The 26,151-nt window shown below is 41.4% G+C and overlaps 1 protein-coding gene across 1 annotated transcript in view; it reads right to left on the reverse strand.

The window, feature by feature from the left end:
* DPYD (dihydropyrimidine dehydrogenase) overlaps positions 1-26,151 on the reverse strand; it is an 884,509-nt gene that overhangs the window by 213,118 nt on the left and 645,240 nt on the right. Inside the window, exon 18 of the mRNA XM_038745292.1 lies at positions 22,603-22,722. Within this exon, the coding sequence (XP_038601220.1) occupies positions 22,603-22,722 (120 nt within the window). The remainder of the gene's footprint in view (positions 1-22,602; positions 22,723-26,151) is intronic.

A 26,151-nucleotide genomic window follows, 5' to 3' on the forward strand; every position in this document is an offset into this window, starting at 1 on the left:
AGAGACACATTAGTGCAAGCTATTTCATGCCTTGCTGACAGGACTTAAAGGAATGATTTCCCCAGAATATTTGACAAACTGGCTCCTCAAAACTTTGATTCAACGACACCGGGACCCTGAAATCTGGAAATGCAGCAGAATAAGCCTATTGTCTTCATTTTTGTTGTGTCAAAAATGATCTTTAAAGCACATGTCTTCTTTCTTCAAAATATCTATTTTTACGGGTTTAAGTCTTAAATCTACCAATTTGCTGTGTGTCGATTTCGTCTCTCTCACCATCCAAACCTTGTTCATGTCCTCCCTCCAGGCTGTTATTTTCCTTCTTCATGCCCAAAAAACCACCACTAGTCCACCAGTTTCGCCATACTCAAAGACTTTCTAAAATCATATCTCATCCAAGCAGACTTCCCACTCATTTTCCAAACCTATTCACCCTCCCTTCTGCATTTCCTACACACTTGAGTGTCCTTACATACATTGATATTCACCCCACTGCAATTATATACATACATTTATACTTGGCTGTTTTCCCCTACCTGTAATTTATTTTATTGTCGATCTCCTTGACTAGATTGCACGCTCCTGTGCCATGATCAGTGTATACCATCTGCATTGTACTCTCCCAAGCACTTAGTACAGTACTATGAACACAAGTGGGCATAAACACCATTGATTGATTCAGTAAACATTAGCTAGGAATATTTTATCTGAACTGAAACAAGATGTTCAAAAAGCCTGGACCCCAATATAACTATGGGAGGTTTACTTAGCTGTGCTTGAAAAGCAAAGATGCAATTTGGTGCTACCTAAAGAGTGTGTAGTCGTTGAAGTATTTTCCTTCTTCCAGTATCTTCATTATTTCCCAATAACACCTTGAGGGTGATTGAATTTCATAATTATAGCAAATAATTTTATATGAATGTTTTCTCATCTGGAGGGAAAATCAGCTTCAATAGTCCTTTACCTGCCTCCTGGCCACAATTATTAATCTCGTCAATTATAAATGCTGATCAATCAATTAATAATATTTATTCAGCACTGAAGATGTGCAAAGCACTGTAGCATGCACTTGGGAAAATACACTACATTTAGTAGACACAATCCCTGCCCACAAGGATCTTACAATCTAGTGGAGACTTTACCCATTATCATCCCCAAGCAATTGCCACCTCAAAGTTATTCTGAATCCTTAAAACACCGAGGGTATATTAAGAGAACAATCACTAAAGAAATCAGATGCATTACATAACAAAATGATAAATAGCCAAATTAAGCACACATTGGATCTCATCATCACTGTTTCCTCTACAGTTTTTAACCTCAGCAAGTCTAAAATCCCATTCTCTCATCACAACCTCTTAATCTGCCTTTCACTTAGACTACCCATCTACCCTCCCTGTTCAGAAAGCACAAAGTCACACTCTCAATTCTTTATTGCCCTGTCTCCCTGTCAGTCTTTCAGCACCCAGTCCCACCGCTGTCCTGAGCCAATGACCAAGCCAACTTCAACCAAATCAAATTCATCGTAACCCATCATTACTCTCCTCTCTCTCTCCTGCTCAGCGACATAACTTCTCCTTCATTCACTCCCATGCTCACTGGTTCAACCAATTACTCCAGGCCTTTAACTCCTCCTCTGACTCTCAGTTCTCTCACTTTCCCCATCTCCCACCAGTGCTTAGAACAGTGCTTGGCACATAGTAAGCACTTAACAAATGCCATCATTATTATCTCTGACAACCTGGCAATTACTATGTTGGTGAATTCAAAACAATCAGGCCTGATCGCTTAAAATTCCCTTCTCACCTCCCTAACACCCTCCATCACCATCAACCACTCTAATGTCATTATCAGCCATCTCTCGGGAGCTCTCCAACCTGCTTTCAAAATCAAACTTCACCAGCCTCTCCTCTGATCCATTCCTTCGCACCCTCCGCTCCTCCACCACTAATCTCCTCACTGTACCTCGCTCTCGCCTGTCCCGCCATCGACCCCCGGCCCACGTCATCCCCCGGGCCTGGAATGCCCTCCCTCTGCCAATCCGCCAAGCTAGCTCTCTTCCTCCCTTCAAGGCCCTGCTGAGAGCTCACCTCCTCCAGGAGGCCTTCCCAGACTGAGCCCCTTCTTTCCTCTCCCCCTCGTCCCCCTCTCCATCCCCCCGTCTTACCTCCTTCCCTTCCCCACAGCACCTGTATATATGTATATATGGTTGTACATATTTATTACTCTATTTATCTATTTATTTATTTATTTTACTTGTACATTTCTATCCTACTTATTTTATTTTGTTGGTATGTTTGGTTCTGTTCTCTGTCTCCCCCTTTTAGACTGTGAGCCCACTGTTGGGTAGGGACTGTCTCTATGTGATGCCAATTTGTACTTCCCAAGCGCTTAGTACAGTGCTCTGCACATAGTAAGCGCTCAATAAATACGATTGATTGATTGATTGATTGTAAATACCCTTGAGGCCACACTCTTCCCCCATCTTTGGCCATCATCTTCAACCACTTGCTCACTTATGATTCCTTCAAATACACCTGTATCCTGTATCCCCCCCCCGCAAATTAAAATCAAGGCTTCACCACATCATCCATGATCTATTGCCCCATTTCTCTTTCCTACCTGTCCAAACTCCTCAAATGGGATATATACATCTGCTGCCTCCATTTCCTCTTCCTCAACTCCCTCCTTGAATCTCAAATCCACTGAGTCCTCCAGTGTAGGGGATTTTGCTCTGTCCAAATCACCTTCATCTTTCAGTTTCTGTTGACACTGTGGTCCATGTCTTTCTCCTAGAAAAATTATGTAGTATTGGCTTTTCTAATCAGTTACCCTGGCAACATGACCTAGTGGATAGCACACAGTCCTGGAAGTCAGAAGGACCTGACTTCTAGTCAGTCATCCCAGCTCCACTACTCATCTGCTGTGTGACCTTGGGCTAGTCAGTTCATTTCTCTGTGCCTCAGTTACCTCATCTGTAAAATGGAGATTAAAACCGGGAGTCCCATATGGGACATGGACTATTATCCAAACTGAGTAACTTGTATCTACGCCAGCATTTAGTAAAATGCCTGGCATATAGTTAGAACTTACTAAATACCATTATTGGAAAAAAACAAAAACCTTCCATGGTTGAGCTTTTTCAGTCTCTTCCCCCTGCTCATCTGTTGTCTACTGCATAACTCTGGGTGGTCCTCAAAGTTCTGCCCTGGCTCTTCTTTTCTCGGTCAACAATCGTGCCCTTGTGGAGCTCATCACCTCCCATGGCTTCAATTACCATCTCTCTGCAAATGACCCTCAAATCTACTTCACTAGTTTTGGCCTCTTTTCTTTTCTGTAATCTTACATCTCTTCCTGCCTTCAGGACATCTCTAGTTGGATGGGTCCCCTCTGGCACCTCAGTGTCAAAATATCCCAAGCTGAAATCCCAATTTTCCCACACAAATCATCTCTTCCAACAAAATTTCCCAATGCAGGCAAAAATAACACCACTTTCCCAGCCTCACAAGCTGTAACTAGCTTTTTCATCAGTTTTTCCCTTTCTTTCCACTCCTATCTTTAGCTGTTGCCAAATCCTACTGGTTCTGCCTCCCCTTAGGTTCCAAAATCTCTCTTGCTCTCCATACAAAAGTCTACCATGTTGGACCAAGCATATTCAACATTTCAGTTTGCTTAGTTCATCAGCCCTCTGGTTGATTTCCTTTTTTCAGGCCTTTTCCTTCTTCACTCAGCTTCCCTGATCACTTTTCTAAAGTGTCATTCTGCACACATCTCTAATCCTCAAAAACCTCCGATAATTTCACTCCCTCCCCATGTCCAATCAGCAATGTTTCTCTTAGTTATCACTTTCTTCTCCTTCCATTCCCCAACTTACATCCTTTGTTCTTCTCTAGCTAACTTACTCACTAAATTCTCTTCGTGCAGCCAAATAATAGTATTGATTAAACACTTTCTGTGTTCAGAATACTGGACATATATTGGAAGAGTATGATTGAATTTGTAGAAATAATCCCTGCACTCAAGGAATTTACAATCTATCAGGGTATTAATCCTACTGCCAACCTCTTGCTCACATCCTCCCTTCATGCCTGGAACCTCCACCTCTTATGATGATGATCAGCCCAGCTCTCGGCCTTTTGTGTGGCTGCAGTGATCCATAAATCTCTCAAGTCCCAGATATGAACAGTGATATAATCTAGGAGAGCCCGTTATTTACACCTTGTGCATCCATGATGTATCCTTTTATTTAGGAGGAACAAGGTAGTGTTGGTGAAGCTGAGCTGATGTTTGACATGTGCTTAGCAGAAATAGACAATTGCTCTTTAGCTTTGCAGTCCTATGAGATTCTGTGACTTTTTCCATATTTATGCATCACTACCCAGCCGTAAATCAGGATGTCCCATGATAATCAGCCTTGTCAGAATTTAGAATCACAGTAATGAGTCTATCTAGATCCTTATATAATTTCTCTTGCTCGTTGTTGCTTTTTGTCATTGTTTGGGATATACCCAGGGTTGCAACCAACCCATGATAAAGCACCCTGGGGATAAAACGTGAATTGTTTCACTCCTTAACCAGGTTGCAACCACCTCAGTGGTGCAGTCTGGCTTGCTAGATGATTTATCTCAAACACACACACACCTGGTCCCAAAACACTCCTGCCAAGTACTACAAGAAATCATTCCTCTTTCCTACCTGGGAAGAGATTAAGCAATCAATAAGAAGGGCTCCGTCCTTGTCCCTTACTGCTCAGGGAACAGGCCAGCTTTAAGCTAGACTGTTAAATTTAAAGCCAGAAGACTGACCACCCTAGATAAAGATGCCAATGAATCAGATGCATCTCATTCAGAGGAATTGTAGTTCAGCGGGGATCACACTGAACACTAACATCTCAATGTAATAAGTAGTTGTGCTTTCCCCAGCATATTTAGAATGCAGAAACTAAAAAATCTTGCATCCATTTTCATCATCATCATCATCATCATCATCAATCGTATTTATTGAGCACTTACTATGTGCAGAGCACTGTACTAAGCACTTGGGAAGTAGAAATTGGCAACATATAGAGACAGTCCCTACCCAACAGTGGGCTCACAGTCTAAAAGAGTGGGCTCACAGTCTAAAAGAGTGGGCTCACAGTCCAAAAGAAAGTATTTTCAAGAAAGTAGATGCACTTCTCTCTCAGGGTTGCATCTGGAGTTTCCAGTACTCTACAAGTCTTGGCTATGGGAGAGAGAGTCAAACAGAGGCATACCCATTCCACTCCTAGATTGGGCAGTGGCTAGCAAGTAGAAGGCAACCTGCTACAAGTCAAAACTCCCCTGTGCTGGGCAGCAGAGGCACGGAAAAGAGTCGAGGGTGGAGACTCGAGTTTACTACGTGGAAGGCGGCGATGGTAAACCACTCGTATTTTTATCAAGAAAAATCTATGGAAACACTACCAGAATGATTGCAGATGGAGAGTGGAGCATTCTGGGAGAGATGTGTCCATGGTGTTGCGATGTGTCGGAAACGACTCGACGGCATAAGACAAGACGCACTTCTAAATACCAAAGAAATGCAGACCATGTCAGAGGTGTGCAAAGAGGGGCTGCAAATTCTTTCTTAAAAAACCACTACCCTAGCCTGTAATAACAATAATGATATGTATAGTACTCATTAAGTGCTTACTATATGCCAAGCACTGTTCTAAGCGCTGGGGTAGATTCAAGTCAGTAAGAAGTAAAACAAACTTCTACTTCTGCAGCCTCATGAAAAGGCTCATAATCATATTCCATTCATTAATTTGATATCTAGAAAAGATTAAACAATAGTGGCCATCTTCCATTAGCGTCTACAGCACATGAAGAAGTTCCCTATTACTTCCTCAGAATGTCAGGAACGAACTCATATTAGATTGTAAACTCTGTGAGGGACAGGGTCCATTTCCAATCTGATAACTTGGTAACCTGATTAATAACCTACTCTGGGAAATACCACATAGCAAACACTTAATGAATGCAATTTCTATTATGACACGTAAGTATAAGAGAAAACCTATGCATAACACAACCATCCACAGTACAGCCACATATCCATGGAATGCCTGGACTTGACATTACACTCTTCCCTTAAATAGGATTGTTGTTATTATCATTATTACACAGGCTCTAAATACTATGTTATCATCATCAATGACATTTACTGAGATCTTACTGTGTGAAGAGCGCTGTACTAAGAACTTGGGAGAGTACGGTACAATGGACATGGCAGGCACGTTCATTCTCTGCCCACACAACAAGCTTACTGTATTCCATTTTCACTCCTCTATTCTTGAAGAGACAAAGTTTTCAGAAACCAGGGGTCCTCCAGGACCCCCAAGTTTTCAGAAACCAGAGGTCCTGGAGCAAAGTGACCAAGGGGCTGCAGAAACCCACACTTTCTCCTTTATTTTAGTCATAAGGGATAGGGTCTGCCCTGAAATGAGGTTGTATAGAGAGAATAATAATCATCATCATAATTATAATAATAATTATGGAACTTGTTAAGCACTTACTATGTGCTGAGTACTGTTTAAAGCACTGGGGTAGATACAGGTAAATCATGTTGGACATAGTCTCTTTCCCACAGGGGGTTCACCATCAAAGTAAGAGGGAGTAGGACTGAATTCCCATTTTACAGATGAGGTATCTAAGGCATAGAGATGTGAAGTGATTTGCCTAAGGTCATGCAGCAGACATGTGGCAGAGGTAGGATTAGAACCCAGGTCCTCTGACTCCCAAGCCCATGCTCCTTTCACTAGACCACCATTGATTTTTAGCTTTATTTTCTCACTTCCTTCTGGTAGTTTTGATATATAATAATAATGACGGTATTTGTCAAGTGCTTACTATGTGCCGAGCACTGTTCTAAGTGCTGGGGTAGATACAAGGTAAACAGGTTGACTCATGGGGGGCTCACAGGCTTCATCCCCATTTTACGGATGAGGTAATTGAGGTACAGAGAAGTTAAGTGGCTTGCCCAAGGTCACATTGCAGACAAGTGGTGGAGCTGGGATTAGAACCCACGACCTCTGACTCCCAAGCCTGGGCTCTTTCCACTAAGCCATGCTGCTTCCTTCCATGGTCCAGGCTTCTGCTTTCCCAAACAACTACAACTGGACTGCCAAAAATGACAAGAAAATGATACTTCTTGATACCTTGTGCTCAATTCTTAAAATTTCCCCTTTACTTTTGAATTAACATTTTTCTTATATTAAGAGCTTCTTTCCTCTTAGCTTTGACATGTACATAATTGCCACCGACATCAATAATTTTTATTGAATGAAGACTGTGAGGTAGCAGGGAGAATGCCATCATAAGTCAGTTCGTGAAGTTTCAAAAACACAGACTGCTCTTAAAAAAAAACAAAGAATCCTCAATTGATGAACCACCAAAATAACACTGTTCTAATTCAGACCATAAAGATTGGAAGTTTGACACTAAGAAGAAGATGAAAAGAAATGCTGTTTTACTGAATGATGTTTCACATGTATTTAAACACTGTATGCTTAATCCAAATCAAATTTTTCAATTCAGAAGGACCCCAAATTATACCTGATTAACTGCCAGCCTGAAGATGTAGAAGTATATACTAGTAGTATCAATCTTATTTATTGAGTGTTTACTGTGTTCAGAGAGCACTGTATTAAGTGCTTAATACAACTCAACAATATAATACATACATTCCCTGCCCACAATGAGCTTATAGTCTAGAGGGGGAAACAGACATTGATATAAATAAATTACAGATTTGTACTTAAGTACTGTGGGGCTGGATAGTAGTAGAAATGGTCCTAGAAGTAGCACCAGCTCTAGTAGCTTTTATTGAGCATTATTGAATATCCACTTGCTAAAGTTAACTAGGTGCTTGAAAAGTACAAAGAGAAGAAGTGACATATACCCTGCCCTCAAGGAATAACCAAGCTAATGTTGGTTACAAATACAAAGAATGTTTACATCCGGAATAATAAAAATAAATAATTGAGTGATGAGGAGATTAAATAAATTCATAGGGGCTAGAGTTTCCCATTCTAGACAGTAAAGCTCCTTGTGGACACGGAACATGTCTAACAAGTTTGATATATTGTACTCTCCCAAGGGTTTCGTACAGTGCTCTACACAGTAAGTACTCAATAAATACAACTGATTGATAGAATAGGCTGTTGGATGATAAGGCTCAGAATGATGGGAAATTAATCAGGGAAAGCTTGTTGGAAGAGGTGGGATTTGAGGAAGGTGGATTTTAGAAAGACTCTGAGTGTGGGGATTGAAGTGGTCTGAAAAAATACCTTACTTTTCTCATGCTGAAAACTTTCAAAGCTGTGCTTAGAAGAGGAAAATGAGGACAATCAAAGGTCAATTTTGCATCAACGTTTAATAAAAAAAACTCCACTATACAGCAACCTGTGTTGATTTAAATTGCTAAGGGGGTTTAAAATCTTGAATAATGACTCACAGCAGAATTATTCTTTCTCTTAGCTCAAAGTAAATTTAATGATCTCATCTTTATAACTTGGGTTGCTTTTTTGGGGTAGGGAACTTTGGAAGAGAAGCTTTTTGGACAGAAAGAAATGACTAGTCCAATAAAACTCCCTTCTTCCAGTGAGTCCATAGAGACTTTTAATAAATTGTCTAAGATAAATTACATGACAGACAAATTAATCATCTGATGTCCTGTCATTGACAGCTTCATCAACAACAAAACCCAATAAATGAGAGCTAACCTTAGACCCACCCCAAACTGACCCTTCCCCCACTGATGGGTTGTTTGAAATCTGGGCCCTAATAAGGCTTTTCCCACAATTGAAGGTGCTAAGGTGGAAAGCTTTTTTTTAAATATTATTAATTGGAATCTGTTAGGTTTAGGGTGAATTGCTGCTGTACTTTCCAAACAGTAGATAGATCCATACTTGGAACAGGGAAGTAATGTGCTCATTCTTGGCTGTATACTTACTATCTAAGAGAAGCAGCATGGCCAAGTGGAAAGACATCGGGCTTTAGAGTCAGAGGTCATGGGTTCGAATCCTGTCTGCCAATTGTCAGCTGTGTGACTTTGGGCAAGTCACTTAACTTCTCTGTGCCTCAGTTACCTCATCTGGAAAATGGGGATTAAGATTGTGAGCCCCCTGTGGGACAACCTGATTACCTTGTAACCTCCCCAGTGCTTAAAACAGTGCTTTGCACATAGTAAGCGCTTAATCAATGCTATTATTATTATTATTATTATTATTATTATTATCTTGTTTTGGGAAGCTGAAAACCTCCTCAAGCATATGAAATTTAAAAGCTCCAGGGTCATCTGTTTATCTTGTATTTACACTTCCTCTTCTCCCTGAAAGCGTGGTGAGTTCTCATTAATTTATTCCAGTTGCAACATTCTGGAGAAACATAAACCTTCTTCATTCATTCATTCATTCAATCATATTTACTGAGCGCTTACTGTGTGCAGAGCACTGTACTAAGCGCTTGGGAAGTACAAGTCGGCAACATATAGAGATGGTCCCTACCCAACAATGGGCTCACGGTCTAGAAAGGGGAGACAGACAACAAAACAAAACATGTGGACAGGTGTCAAGCCGTCAGAATAGAATTATAGCTAGATGCACATCATTAACAAAATAAATAGAATAGTAAATATGTACCAGTAAAATAAATGGAGTAATAAATCTGTACAGACATATATGGGAAGGAACACGGCATAGTGGATAGAACTATGTCCTGGGAGTCTGAAGGTCATAAGGATCAGAACCTAGCCAAATGCTATGCATTCATCCGTGTCTTCACCAGAACTTGATCTACAGCCTGGGAAGCTTGGGACAAGTACTAAATCAGATCCAGAAGCAACATGGCCTACTGGATAGAGCACAATCCTGGGAGTCGGAAGGACCTGGGATCTTATCCCACTTGTCTAATATGTGAGCTTGAGCAAGTCGCTAAACTTCTCTGTGTCTCAGTTACCTCATCTTTAAATGAGGACTAAGACTGTGAGCCCCACGTGGGATGTGGACTGTGTCCAATGTGTTTAATTTGTATCTACCCAGTGCTTATTACAGTGCCTGGCACATAGTAGGTGTCTAATGAATACACTTAAGAAAAGATTATTTGACATTACCATAGGTTGTAGCTATGGCTTAATCCCCCCTATTCACTTAATAAATTGATTTATAGCTGTGTATAAACTGACCAGAATGTGGTCACATTCACTCAGCCCGCAGGAAAAGCAGCATGGACTAGTGGAAAGAGTCTGGAACTGGTAGCCAGAGGACCTGGGTTTATTCCCGGCTCCTTCATTCATCTGCTCACCTCCTCCAGGAGGCCTTCCCAGACTGAGCCCCCTCCTTCCTCTCCCCCTTCCCATCCCCCTGCCCTTCCTCCTTCCCCTCCCCACAGCACCTGTATATATGTTTGTACAGATTTATTACTCTATTTGACTTGTACATATTTACTATTCTATTAATTTTATTTTGTTAATATGTTTTGTTTGTCTGTCTCCCCCTTCTAGACTGTGAGCCCGCTGTTGGGTTGGGACTGTCTCTATATGTTGCCAACTTGTACTTCCCAAGCGCTTAGTACAGTGCTCTGCACACAGTAAGCGCTCAATAAATACAATTGAATGAATGAATGAATCTGCTATGTGACCATGGGCAAGTCACTTAACCTCTCGTCTCAGTCACCTCATCTGTAAAATGGGGATTAAGAATGTCTTCCCTATGTGAGATAGGGACTGTGCCCAACCTGATTGGCGTATCAGTGTATCCCAGTGCTTACAGTGCTTAGACAGTGTCAGGCACATAGTAACCACTTAACAAGTACCATTAAAAGAATTAAGGAAAACAAATCCCCATTCGGGAGCCAAGGATTTCTAGGGATGGGGCAACTCTGCAGGGGCAGAGAGATTGTCCTCCAGAGATTGATCACACTGATGTAATGTCACAAATAATAATAATAATAACAGTGGCATTTATTAAGAGCTTACTATGTGCAAAGCACTGTTCTAAGTGCTGGGGAGGTTACAAGGTGATCAGGTTGTCCCACAGTCTTAATCCCCATTTTACAGATGAGGGAACTGAGGCCCAGCGATTTAAGTGACTTGCCTAAAGTCACACAGCTGACAATTGTCAGAGCTGGGATTTGAACCCATGACCTCTGACTCCCAAGCCCGTGGTCTTTCCACTGGACCACACTGCTTTTCTAAATGGATGGTGATAGTGACAGGGCCATGGCAACTACGATAACCCATTGTCTCCCTCTTTTCATCCCAAACGTCTACTACCCACAGACCTCATGAGGCAAATGTATATACTCCCTCTAAAATAATCTGAGCTCAGTAATAACTTGAAGACGTAATACTCTGTTTAAACTGTTTAAAACTGACCAATTTTTTACTCTCTCTTCATTTGTCGGGTCTGGTCCTTATGGAGTGAGATTGAAAAATGGGTCAAGGAAAGGGAACATGCAAATCTTGGTGAGAAAATCCTTGGGCTTCAAAACCATAGAAGCCAGGCTTCCCACCCAGAAAATACCTTGCCCTCCACCTGTTCCAACTTAATTTCCTTTGATGAAATCGTAAAAGTCCCACTTCCAGAGTAGATATGGAGAAACTGAGTCACAAACAGGAGAAAACACTGGGTCACTGACACAAATAAATCAATGGAAGGCAAGAAAACTGAACCTGTTATTCTGTTTAGTTGGTTAGTTGAATAACACCTATAAAGTATTAGAAAAATTTTAGTTATAAAAATAACAATGACATTTGGTAAGGGCTCACTTCATTCATTCACTTATTCATTCAATCATATTTACTGAGCACTTACTGTGTGCAGAGCACTGTACTAAGCCTTGGGAAGTACAAGTTGGCAACATATAGAGACGGTACCTACCCAACAGTGGGCTCACAGTCAAGAAGGGGGATACAGAGAACAAAACAAAACCTATTAACAAAATAAAATAAATAGAATAAATATGTACAAATAAAATGAATAAATAGAGTAATAAATACTTCATGTTATATACTGTTTATAGCACTGGGGTAGATTCTGGTGAGAAGCAGTGTGGCTCAGTGGAAAGAGCGCGGGCTTTGGAGTCAGAGGTCATGGGCTCAAATCCCGGCCCCACCAATTGTCAGCCGTGTGACTTTGGGCAAGTCACTTCACTTCTCTGGGCCTCAGTTACCTCATCTGTAAAATGGGGATTAAGACTATGAGCCCCCCGTGGGACAGCCTGATCACCTTGTAACCTCCCCAGCGCTTAGAACAGTGCTTTGCACATAGTAAGCGCTTAATAAATGCTATCATTATTATTATTAAGCAGATTGGATACAGTGTCTGAACTGCACGGGGTTCACAGTCTAAGTGGGAGGGAAAACAGATTTTCTTTCCTCAGTTGCCCTGAGAATTCACAGGATTCAATTCTCATTGCAATCACCCTTAACATTATTTTTTAAGAGTTACAACAGTAGCATTCTTTGCAGATTCTTGGATACATATAAAAAGCAGTAATAGACTGTGTATTGCATGATCATCAACTCTTCATCGGGGACAGCAACACTTTTGTGCAAAGGAGTCAAAGAAAAAGAAAGCTTTGACTAGTTGGTGTACACAGAGCCAACTGTATAACTTTAAATGACTTCACCTCTGTGTACATCATCTCACTTAGTGACGGCTGGACTAGATTAAATCCTCTCCTCATGCGGACACAGAGCAACTTGATTTTATTGGGTCTCCATGTAACACCCTTACCACACAGCACATGGCCCAGTGTGATGACATATTGCCCCGCCTGACTGCTTCATAGCCACAGTTCTTGCTATGGAAATGGAAGAAGGGGAAAGAAAGGCAAATGTAGGGTGAGGTGAGGGAAGAAAGGTCAAGAAGTAGCTTGGCCTAGTGGATGGAGAATGAACCTGGGTTCTAATCCCGCCATTTGCCGTGCGACCTTGGGCAAGTCACCTCACTTTCCAATGTCCCCCATGGGGATTAAGACTGTGTGCCCCATGTGGGCCAGAGACTGTGTCCAATCCTATTTACTTGTAATGATCCGAACACTTAGTACGTCTGGCACATAGTAAGCGCTTAACAAATACCACCGTTATTAGAAAGGGAGTTGGAGGAGAGAAAAAAAAGGAAAAATAGGGAGAGAAAAGAGGGGGGTGCGGAGAAAACAGAGAAGATAAGAAGGGGTGATGTGTGAGATGAGCACAGGTTAGGCTTCTTCCTTTCCCTCTCCCTTGCCCTCCCAACTCCGCATATCGGGAATGTCAGAGGGAATCAATAAATCAATCAATCAATCAATCGTATTTATTGAGCACTTACTATGTGCAGAGCACTGTACTAAGCGCTTGGGAAGTACAAATTGGCATCACATAGAGACAGTCCCTACCCAACAGTGGGCTCACAGTCTAAAAGGGGGAGACAGAGAACAGAACCAAACATACCAACAAAATAAAATAAGTAGGATAGAAATGTACAAGTAAAATGAATAAATAAATAAATAAATAGAGTAATAAATATGTACAACCATATATACATATATACAGGTGCTGTGGGGAAGGGAAGGAGGTAAGACAGGGGGATGGAGAGGGGGACGAGGGGGAGAGGAAAGAAGGGGCTCAGTCTGGGAAGGCCTCCTGGAGGAGGTGAGCTCTCAGCAGGGCCTTGAAGGGAGGAAGAGAGCTAGCTTGGCGGATGGGCAGACGGAGGGCATTCCAGGCCCGGGGGATGACGTGGGCCGGGGGGTCGATGGCGGGACAGGCGAGAGCGAGGTACAGTGAGGAGATTAGTGGTGGAGGAGCGGAGGGTGCGGGCTGGGCAGTAGAAGGAGAGAAGGGAGGTGAGGTAGGAGGGGGCGAGGGGATGGACAGCCTTGAAGCCCAGGGTGAGGAGTTTCTGCCTGATGCGCAGATTGATCGGTAGCCATTGGAGGTTTTTGAGGAGGGGAGTAATATGTCCAGAGCATTTCTGGACAAAGATAATCCGGGCAGCAGCATAAAGTATGGATTGAAGTGGAGAGAGACACAAGGATGGGAGATCAGAGAGAAGGCTAGTGCAGTAGTCCAGACGGGATAGGATGAGAGCTTGAATGAGCAGGGTAGCGGTTTGGATGGAGAGGAAAGGGCGGATCTTGGCAATGTTGCGGAGCTGAGACCGGCAGGTTTTGGTGACGGCTTGGATGTGAGGGGTGAATGAGAGAGCGGAGTTGAGGATGACACCAAGGTTGCGGGCTTGTGAGACGGGAAGGATGGTAGTGCCGTCAACAGAGATGGAAAAGTCAGGGAGAGGACAAGGTTTGGGAGGGAAGACAAGGAGCTCAGTCTTCGACATGTTGAGCTTTAGGTGGCGGGCGGACAACCAGATGGAGATGTCCTGAAGGCAGGAGGAGATGCGAGCCTGGAGGGAGGGGGAGAGAGCAGGGGGAGAGATGTAGATCTGGGTGTCATCAGCGTAGAGATGATAGTTGAAGCCGTGGGAGCGAATGAGGTCACCAAGGGAGTGAGTGTAGATTGAGAACAGAAGGGGACCAAGCACTGAACCTTGGGGAACCCCCACAGTAAGAGGATGGGAGGGGGAGGAGGAGCCTGCAAAAGAGACTGAGAAAGAACGACCCCATGAGGGAAATACCTCATGGCCGGGCATGGACGGCATTTGCGTGATCTCTCCCTTGCCACCTGTACTCAATCACTGGAGGACAAATGAATCTCCACTGGGATCTCCACTAAGGTCTACAGCAGATCCTTCTCTGAGCCAGAAAAGCAGCGTGTCTCAGTGGAAAGAGCACGGGCTTGGGAGTCAGAGGTCATGGGTTCTGATTCCAGCTCCCTTACATGTCTGCTGCGTGACCTTGGGCAAGTCACTTAACTTCTCTGAGCCTCAGTTACCTCATCTGTAAAATGGGGATTAAGACTGTGAGCTCCACGTGGGACAACGTGATCACCTTGTAACCACCCCAGCGCTTAGAACAGTGCTTTGCAAATGCCATCATTATTATTTATTTATTCTCTCCCAAGTTTGGAGCAGGACATTTTGCCCACCCACCCTATAGCCAGTGGATTTTCAGCCGTATGCTTGGGTACAAATGAGGAGAGGGGGGTTTCTCAAGCTGGGCAGTGGGTGTCTAATACGTTGTCCTGGACCTGCTTGCAGCCCTGTGTCTCTTCTCTCCTCCACACTCCAAAGATCTGACAAGCCCTCAACTGCTGATTTGGGGGAAACCCCTCCTTCACGACATCGGTACAATTTCAGGTTACACTAGTCTTTACCAGTTGCATTATTCTCTCTGTTTCTATGAGAAGAAAGAACCTCAATTTTTTGAGGAGGATTACTTTATTTCCCTGTTCCTCAGTTACCTCATCTGTAAAATGGGGACTGAGACTGAGCCCTAAGTGGGATTTGCTTTGTCCACCCCAGCACTTTGTAGAGTGCCTGGCACATAGTGAATGCTTAAAAAAATACCATAATTATATTATTAAAGCCAGATTCTTTTATTGCCCATCCTGGCTCTGGCCTTTGCTACTTCCATTTTAAAATCTGGGATCACCAACAGAATCCAGAGGCTAAGTGGGATTCAGCTGCAATTTAGAAGTGAAAATCAGATATTTCTTTTCCTCACCGTAGATGAATTTCTACCCCAAACCATAACTCATAAATATGAATTCATAAAGTTCAACGATTGCTGATTAATCTAATTCTCTATTATTAGACATGCCACATATAATCAAGTATATATGTTCTGCAGCTTTCTTGACAGTCTTAGGCTGATGATAGTAATAGGTAATTTGGGGAGAACTCTGAATATCTGAAATAAATATATCGGTTTCATAGTCAGAGCAATGCTGGACATTTCTGTCTGATGCTTTGGGGATTTGAGGCAACTAACGGATAAAGATGGTGAGGAATCACATTCTAGTCATGCCCTCTTTTCCTAATTTCCCTTTTCACTGTTTTGTCTTCTTTGCCTGTTCCTTGGGGAACTGAGTGATTGATAGCCTAATCCAATGACTGTATTACAGCTGCCTCAACTTGAACTCTTTTCCTTATCATTAGCAGTTAGCCTATGGTTAAATTCACAGCTCACTGCTTGGTTCGGCCCCTGAGATTTAAGGGCCTGGCCTTTAGAAAATATTTAACATAAACCTGAAATCTTGACATACTGAGAACTCAGTTCTCTGCAAGCCTTCTTTAATTAATCCAATGTGCTCTACCATTGTTCTATCTGGGACTGTGACATGGTGAACCATTCCTGAAGCTTACAAGATGTGCAGTTCCAAATTAAATAGTCACTGACATGTTCCTACACTGCTTTTTTTTTTTTAGTAAAGTAGAATCTGTGAATATTTAAATTCAATCTTAAAAGAGGACACACTACTCCCTAATTTTCCTTTCACATTATAATCTTTCTGAGTAATTTCAAGCTTGGAAACCTCCTTTATTAAAAAAGTAGAGAAAGAGCATTTAATAATGCATTGGTATAGTTGCCAGTGTATATTTCTTAAATATGCTTGTCACTGACTTTTGGTTAACAAAGTCTAGCAAATGTTTTCTCAAGAGCTGACCAATGTAGACATTAGGTTTTTGCTACAGCGTGGCTCAGTGGAAAGAGTCAGAGTCAGGCTTTGGAGTCAGAGGTCATGGGTTCAAATCCTGACCATGCCAATTGTCAGCTGTGTGACTTTGGGCAAGTCACTTAACTTCTCTGTGCCTCAGTTACCTCATCTGGTAAATGGGGATTAATACTGTGAGCCCCACGTGGGACAACCAGATCACCTTGTAACTCCTCCAGTGCTTAGAACAGGGCATTGAACATAGTAAGCGCTTAATAAATGCCATAATTATTATTATTATTACACTGATAAATATATAGCCCCAAGTAATAAATATACTTCCCAAGTGCTTAGTACAGTGCTCTGCACACTGTAAGTGCTCAATAAATGTGATTTAATGAATGAATGAATATACCAAAGTCTATCAGGACAAGATACAGGTCAAAGTGGTTATCTGAAAAAATAATAGTTATTTTAAATAGCTACAGACAGGATGTAGACCTTAAGCTTTGTGTTAAGTCTTTGCCCTAGTCCCAGGCAGTCGATGGGCTGTAAGCTTACTTATGGCAGCTGAGTCCCAGATGAAAAATTATGCATCTCATAAACTGTTCTTCTGCTGAAATGTCAACCTATGGCAAGGCTGTACCTCAAACTCAGCATTTGGCATTTTCCTTCTGTCTGCTTTGTTGCCATGAAGCAAACACGAACAGTGAGGATTTGTGTAGGGCAGGTATCAGGCGAGCTAGCTGTCGAAAATCTATTATTAGGGCTTTGATCTCTTCTACACAGCCCCGTGATGGCGGGACACTGAGGAAGAGGAGGCTGGAGCAAAGACAGTGTCATGAAAAAAAGAGAAGAGTACTCGTTGTGATTCACTATTTGAATAGATTGAAATGAGTAATGTGAAATAAGAGGTTTTCTAATGGCTGAGCTTCTCAACAGAAGTGATCATTCCGACTGCAAAATGTAATCCAGCATATCTTTACTTTGAATGACTCCTTTAGACTACTTTCTGGGTCTGAAACCATTCATTTTGAATAATAGTTAAATCTCTGGTCACCTCAAATTTTTTTCACAAATTTTACTAAATGGGCAGGGTCATGCTAATTTCTCACCACAGTAACCAGTGCAGTACAATTTTTTGTACCACAAATTGGGTGAAAATCTAAAACCTTTTGTGATGTTACATTTTTCATAAAATACATGAATATGTATACATGTATATATATGCATATATATATATATATATATATACACGAGTATATACACAAATGTGTATATAAATGAAAAGCTCACATCTATATTGCCAAGTATGGAAAACAACACAGGGAGAATATAAAGAGATCTTAATGTGATCAATTGATTTGTTTGAAAAACCGAATCTTAAAACTATGATCCCAAACCGAGTCAACAGATTGATTTTTAAAATGCCTTTTTCAAATAAGATATGATTGGCTAGACATCATTTAACTAGTTGGAGAAGCAGCCTGGACCTGGGAATCAGAAGGACCTAAATTCTAATCCTGGCTGTGCTCCTTATCTGTTATGTGCCCTTGGGCAAGTCATTTAACTTCTCTGTGCCTCAGTTACCTCATCTGTAAAATGGGGATGAATACTGTGTGCCTCATGAGCCATGGACTGTGTCCAACCTGACTAGACTGTATCTATTCCAGTGCTTACTATAGTACCTGGCACATAGTAAACATTTAACAAATGATTGACTAGACATGATTGACTAGTTGGAGAAGCAGCATGGTTAAGTGGAAAGAGCAAGGGCTTCGGAGTCAGAGATCATGGGTTCTAATTCCAGCTCCACCACTTGTCAGCTGTGTGACTTTGGGGAAGTCACTTAATGTCTCTGTGCTTCAGTTACCTCATCTGTAAAATGGGGTTTAAGACTGTGAGCCCCATTTGAGACAACCTGATAACCTTGCATCTCCCCCAGTGCTTAGAACAGTGCTTGGCACATAGTAAGCACTTAAATACTATTGTTATTATTATTATTATACAATGAAAATGATTTTCAAAGGGCTCTGAGACTGGTTTTGAGAAAAGGATTTGTTAAAGAAGTGGAACAAATTTCCCATCTAACCTGTGCTATTTTTTTCCAACCAAATTTTAAAAAATAAATAATACATTCATGTACACAATCATATTTCAAGTGCTTAGTACAGTGTTCTGCACACAGTAAGTGCTCAATAAATATGATTGATTGATTGATTTCAGTGGCTCCATAGAACAAACTTTTAGTACGATAGGTACGGGTTTAACTTGTATGATGCCTATTAGCATCTGTATAGTTAAAACCTGATGCATGGCCCTGAAACTTCACCTCTAATATATGCTGCATAAAACATAAGCCAGACAATTTAGTGTTAATGTTTAAACTCCTTCCTGTGACCCACAAATTGATTCAGGTCATTGAGGATTGCTCAAATGAGGTAATTTACACTGTACGCATGCAATACCCAAGTGCCATGATACATATTACCAGCAAACTTCTCACTTCATCCTTTTGGTTTTCTCTTTTGGCTTTGATTTTAGTTTAAAAGAAAAACAAATCTTAGGAAAGCAGGTAGTAGTTGACATAATATACTGAAACAGCGCAGAGGGAGATATTGTGATGTGCACACTCTAAAAAATGGACAACTTTCAAATACTCTTCATTCACCTATTAGACTGTAATTGCTCTTTTGGAATAAGCCATTACTGTTTGTTAGGCAAATACATTCTAGCTGATTTTTAAGACTCTCCTTTAGGAATTAATTTTAGCACGTAAACTAAAATTAAAACCCAAAGTGGTGTTTCAACTTTTAGTCTTGGAGAGAGTAAAATTAAAAATGAAGATATGTAACTACTGAAGAAATCAACTGCATATTAACAGATTGCTTTGAACTTCACTTTCCATTAATAGTTTCAAATGTGAGGCTTTAATTGCATAAGCATTCAGAGGCAGAATCATTTTAAGCATTCTATAGTCAATGTGAAAAATATTTTTTAAAATATTTGAAGCAAATATTTAAATTAACATAAATAGTAATTAGAAAATAAATAACACAAGGTTTGATGAGGCAAATTATAACTGAACACAGTATTCTCCATCTATAAAATAAACTACTGTCTCCTTAAACAGAAGGGTACTAGGAGTTTCTTGAATAGTTCATTTCCTAACATTTGCCTTCATTTCCTATGAAAGTAATTGAATAAAGTAGTCTATTTCTGACAATCAGAGATAAAGATTTTCCTCAGATAATTAAATAGAAGCATTGTACAATTACCTTCCATCAAACATTGATCTCCTCTATGGAAAGATACACAGCCGACCTGTGCTCAGATGCAGTCACAAGGCAGTGAAAGTTTTTCCACTGGAATTAGCGGCGAGAAGTAAGTTGCTTTAGCTTATGCCATGGACAAGGGCATTCTTTGCCCTCCTTAAAGATGCTTATCCTTGGGAAAGGCTTAATGTGGAAATGTCACAACACAGCAGGATAAGGGCATTGATACAGATCACTACCCACTCAGTAGGCCCTGAGAGCTGTGTCCTCTACTTGAAAAGCTTTGCCACATCTGAAAATCCACAAATTATTCCATTTGGAATAACTCTTAAAAAAGACTTGATGCAATTCAGCTGCTGATATTCATTAGCTGGGAAGGTGATAGGGGGTGGGGGGTGTCAACTTCCAGGGTAAAAATTACTATATTCGAACAGATCATACCCTCATACCCATTAGAGAGACAACCCTACTGAAATAGGGTAACATACCCATGCCACAATGAACCCCGAAGAAGTAACACTTTCCCATTGATTTTTGAAACCCACACATCATTCAGAAAAAAAGTGGATACCTTCCTGAAGAAGCTGTAGAGAATGGGCAGCAGAGATCATTTAGCATCACACCGGATAAAGGAGGGCATGGTTCACCTAAAACTGGTCTTTTTTCAGCTTTGATTTTTCTGATTTTGGGATTCGGGAAGCTCTTTCAAGACTTCAAATTCCAGGGCTCCAGGGAACTCCGGCAGTGCTGTTCTCTTTTATAAATCTTGTAAAGATAAACTAGTCTATTTCATGTAATTGTATGCTTTGAAGGAGCATTTTGAGTTTTAACTATGCTGTTAAGTATTACCAAGGAAGATATTAACGATTCAGATGATGGTACAACTCCCGAAATTTGAATAGAATTATTATTTAACATTTATTGAGCACCAATTCCTGGCTGTTGCTAATCCCCAAAGCATTTAATTATATGATGCATTTTCACTCATATATATCACATATATAATATATATTATATATATAATACTAATAATATATATATAATATAATAATAATAATATATAATATATATATTATGGCTTCCTGAACTAAACGTGTTTCAGGTCCCAGTTCCTTTCAATCAAATGAGATTTTGTGCATTAAACAGGAGGCTCTCCATTTTCTCGCTCAGTAGGAAGGCCTTCTTGACCATTTAATGTAAAATGGCTTTTTGTGAATCTGGTTTAAAATTGGCCACCCCTCAAATCCCAAAAAAAGGAAATTGCTTAAAAAAAAGTGACAGAGTTCCACTAAGGTTTTGAGCTGATGATTGCCTAATGTAACTATTTACATTTCTAATCCTTAAAAACAGAATTTTATAGAAATACTAAAGAACCCTGAGGTGTGAACTGGCTATAGTGGCTGCTATAATGTCCACTGCTTATATGTTTAAAAACTGCCATGCCAAAGTCGTTTTCTCACATTGTAATTTCAGAGTTTTGTTAGACTGAGTTATAGTAGGAAAGAATATTCAGAAATTGCTGTTTAAATGAGAAAACGTGAATGGTGCTACTTATATAAAATACGACTGCAATAGTTCTTTTATTAATTTTTAATGTTCAGCACCCTCTGTGACCTTCTTTATTCTCTTGCTGTCAACATGGCAGCTCTGAAAAATTGAAATGGGCTGACAGAAAACCTAGTGCATATTACAGACCAACCGTGGAGTTTCAAAAACTCTATTCTTTTCTCTGATCCTCTTGTACATTTTATTCTCCATAACAATAACATTTAAAGTCCTAGGTGATAGTCACTGTAAATAATAGTTGTGCAACTGAACGGGTGCTCTTTGATATCCTTGATGTATACTATGTGACATCTATGAATAGCATTCAATTAAAACCATAATGTGGTCCTTTCATCCAGTTTCATATATATTCTTTATGTGTCTACACTATAATGCCGCAGCATGGAGCAGTCTTTATTTTTGTCTATCCTGTCTCTTCCAACTGCACATTTGGGTCTGATTCAGGACTACTTCAGTTGAACAGTGGGGCACCATTATGTTATGTATATTTACCACTGTCCTTATCACCAAGGAGACTAATCCCCATACCAGTACAGTCAAGAACCTCATTGCATTGTCTTTGCAAGCCCAAGTTTATGTTGTCACAGCAACAGTACACAGGGTCAATAGATTAATACATTGGTGAATACACCCAATGAACAAGAATATAGGATTAAAACTACAAAAAAGTGCAAGCTCCAGTGGAAAAGAACGGATGCATGAAGGTATGAGGATTGCGAACAGTTTTGAGATCCAGGCACGCATTGGTAAATGCAATATTTTAATTACTTGTTTGAAAGGAAGTGGGAGGTGTTTAAAGAAAGCACAATTCACTAAGGAGGCTTTCCTTGAGGAAACGGAGCGAGTTTACTTTATGAAACAGATAGTATAGTCAAGAGACTTATATTTTCCCTCTCAGGGTGTACCTTCATTAGTTGCTACAATGCGGCATGCAATTGATTGAGAAAGAAAAATTATAAAATGATAATAGGCCAAAATAGGACAGATATTTTCTACGCTCAAGTCACCCTAACCTGCATTCTGTTACACCACCCAAACTTTACGGACTAGACTCTTCACACTCCAACTATCCCATCTGCCACAATTACTGTGATCAATAAAGCATTTTTAAAACTCAGCGTTACGGAATACAAAACCCCTATAAGGCTTCCTCACATTTCAGCTGCCTCAGAGGGAGGCATCATGCAGTAAGAAAGACAACACCTACCAGACACACCACCGTACGTAGTCTTCTTCTCGGCACCAACGGCAGGCCAGGGCGTGCCATCAGCTCTGAGACCCATCAAGCCTGAGACGGTATTGGTTGCTGTGACGCCATCTGCACCACCTGAAAATGAGAAATGTCAGATGAGTAAAAAACCTTTTTGAAATTCAGTCCCCTGAAAAAAGCATAGAATCCATGCACAACTTTCTATATGACTTCCTCACTCTTCTCCATAATCTGATTGCATTTAAAACATTGTGGGAAACCCTTCAGAGACTGCCTATATTTGCCCAAACATGATAAAATACTCTTATATAGATATATGGTTTTTCTTTCTTTTAATCCCAGTTTAAAAACTGGGCCAGTTTACCTAGGGCAGCAGGGTGAATTTGCACAGTCAATTAATTGTATTTACTTAGTGCTTGCTGTGTGTAGAATGCTGTACTAAACAGCATTTGGAGAAGCAGTGTGGCTCAATGGAAAGAGCACGGGCTTTGGAGTCAGAGGTCATGGGTTCAAATCCCCCACTGATTGTCAGCTGTGTGATTTTGGGTAAGTCACTTAACTTCTCTGTGCCTCAGTTACCTCATCTGCAAAATGGGGATTAAGCCTGTGAGCCCCCCGTGGGACAACCTGATCACCCTGTAGCCTTCCCAGTGCTTAGAACAGTGCTTTACACATAGTAAGTGCTTACTAAATGCCATCATTATTATTATTATTACTAAACACTTGTGAGAGTACAGTGCAGAGATGGTAGACATGTTCCCTGTCCACAAGGATCATACAGTCTAGAGGAGGAGGCAGACATTAAAATAAATTATAGTTATTTACATAAGTTATGTGGGGCTGAGGGTGGGTTGAATATCAAATGCTCAAAGAGTTCAGATCAAAGTAATAGTGACAACAACAATTATGGTATTTGTTAAGCACTTACTCTATGCCACGCACTGTTCTAAGTGCTGGGGTAGTCACATGATAATTGGTTTGGACACAGTCCTTGTTCCACATGGGACTCACAGTCTTAATCTCCATTTTACAAATGAGATGATTGAGGCATAGAGAAGTTAAGTGATTTGCCCAAGGTCACACAGAAGACAAGTGACAGGGCCAGAACTAGAACCCAGGTCCTTCTGACTCCCAAGCCTATTCTCTAGCCACTGGGCCATGGCCTCTTGGAGGGGATAACAATAATAATAATAATAATAATAATGGCATTTATTAAGTGCTTACTATGTGCAAAGCACTGTTCTAAGAGCTGGGGAGGTTACAAGGTGATCAGGTTGTCCCACGCGGGGCTCACGGTCCTCATCCCCATTTTACAGATGAGGTCACTGAGGCACAGAGAAGTTAAGTGACTTGCCCAAAGTCACACAGCTGACAATTGGCGGAGTCGGAATTTGAACCCACGACCTCTGACTCCAAAGCACGTGCTCTTTCCCCTGAGCTATGCAGATGCGATTTTACCAAGGCTTTGAAGGTGGGGAGAGTGTTGATCTGCTGGATATGGAGGAGGAGGGAGTTCCATGTCAAAGGGAGGATGTTGCCAAGGGGTTGGTGGAGAGAAAATCAAGATTGAGGTACAGGGAGTAGGTTCAGTAAATCAATAAATGGTATTTATTGAGTGCTTACTATGTGCACAGCACTGTACTAAGCACTTGGGGGAGTACAACAGAGTTGGTAGACAAGTTCCCTGCCCACAATGAACTGACAGTCTAGATGGTGAGACAGACATTAACATAAATGATTTATAGATATGTGCCTAAGTGTTGAGAGGCTGAGGGTGGGGTAAAATATTAAATGCCCTAAGGTTAAAAAAAAAAGATCCAGGTGCATTAGAGGAGCAAAGTGAGCAAGCTGGGTTGGAAAAGAAAATCAGCAAGGTAAGATTGGAAGGGGCAAGGTCAAAGAGTGCTCTAAAAGCTGATGGTAAGGAGTTTCTGCTTGATCAATCAATCAATCAATCATATTTATTGAGTGCTTACTGTGTGCAGAGCACTGTACTAAGCGCTTGGGAAGTACAAGTTGGATGTGGAGGTGCATGAAGATTCTTGAGGAGTGGGAGACATGGACTGAACATTTTTTTGGAACAAGCATTCAGGTAGCAGAATGAAGTAAAGACAGGAGTGGGGAGAGTCAGGAGGCAGGCTAGTCAGCATGGAGACTAATACAGTAGTCAAGGCAGAATATTAGTGCTAGGATCAGCACGGTAGTGGTTTAAATGAGAGGAAAGGGTGGATTTGAGAGGTATTGTGAAGGCAGAAATGAAGAAATTTGGTAAGTCAATATGTGTGTTGAATGAGGATGATGAGTCAAGGATAAGGCCAAAGTTACTATCTTGTGAGAAAAGTGGTGTTGTGTATGGTGATAATAATAATAATGATGTTGGTATTTGTTACACGCTTACTATGTGCAAAGCACTGTTCTAAGCACTGGGGTAGATACAAGGTAATCAGGCTGTCCCACGAGGGGCCCACAGTCTTCATCCCCATTTTACAGATGAGGGAACTGAGGCCCAGAGAAGTGAAGTGACTTGCCCAACGTCACACAGCTGACAAGTGGGGGAGCCGGGATTTGAACCCACAACCTCTGACTCCAAAGCCCATGCTCTTTCCAAGATATTTGGAAGGATAGCGTTTGGTGGGAAGATGAGTTCTGTTTTACATGTTAAGTTTGAGGTATTGGCGGGACATCCAAGTGGAGAAGTCCTGAAGACAGTTCAAAATGCAGATAAAACATGCAACAGTTATCAATTAACTTTCCTTATAACCCCCAAATTGATATTTTTTTAATATGGTATTTGTTAAAGTTACAATCACTATGTGCCAATCACTGTACTAAGCTCTGAGGTAGATACAAGACAGACAGGTTGGACACAGTCCACATCTAACAAGCCGTTCTCTGCCTTAATCCCCATTTAACAGATGAGGTAACTGAGGCAAAGAGAAGTTGAGTGACTTGTCCAAGGTCACACAGAAGATAAGTGTTAGGACACAGGATTAGGACCCAGGTCCTTCTGAGTCCCATGACTGTGATCTATTCACTAGGCCACACTGCTTCTCACAGTACCTGCTTGGGATCAGTGTTTGCTTGAGATCCTCTGATCTCCCATCCTCCTGTCTCTCCCCACTTCAGTCTATACTTCACGCTGCTGCCCGGATCATCTCGGTGCAGAAATGCTCTGGGCATGTTACTCCCCTCCTCAAAAATCTCCAGTGGTTTTCTGTCAACCACACATCAAGCAAAAACTCCTTACTCTCGGCTTCAAGGCTGTCCATCACCTCGCCCCATCCTACCTCACCTCCCTTCCCTCCTTCTGCAGCCCAGCTTGCACCGTCCGCTCCTCCGTCACTAACCTCCTCACTGTACCTCATTCTCGCCTGTCCTGCCATCGACCCCCAGCCCACATCATCCCCCTGGCCTGGAATGACCTCCCTCCTCACATCCGCCAAGGTAGCTCTCTTCCTCCCTTCAAAGCCCTACTGAGAGCTCACCTCCTCCAGGAGGCCTTCCCTGACTGAGCCCTGGGTTTTAACCCCAGCTATGTCCCTCGCC

The sequence above is a fragment of the Tachyglossus aculeatus genome, chromosome 4, assembly GCF_015852505.1.
Source record: "Tachyglossus aculeatus isolate mTacAcu1 chromosome 4, mTacAcu1.pri, whole genome shotgun sequence".
NCBI lineage: Eukaryota > Metazoa > Chordata > Mammalia > Monotremata > Tachyglossidae > Tachyglossus > Tachyglossus aculeatus.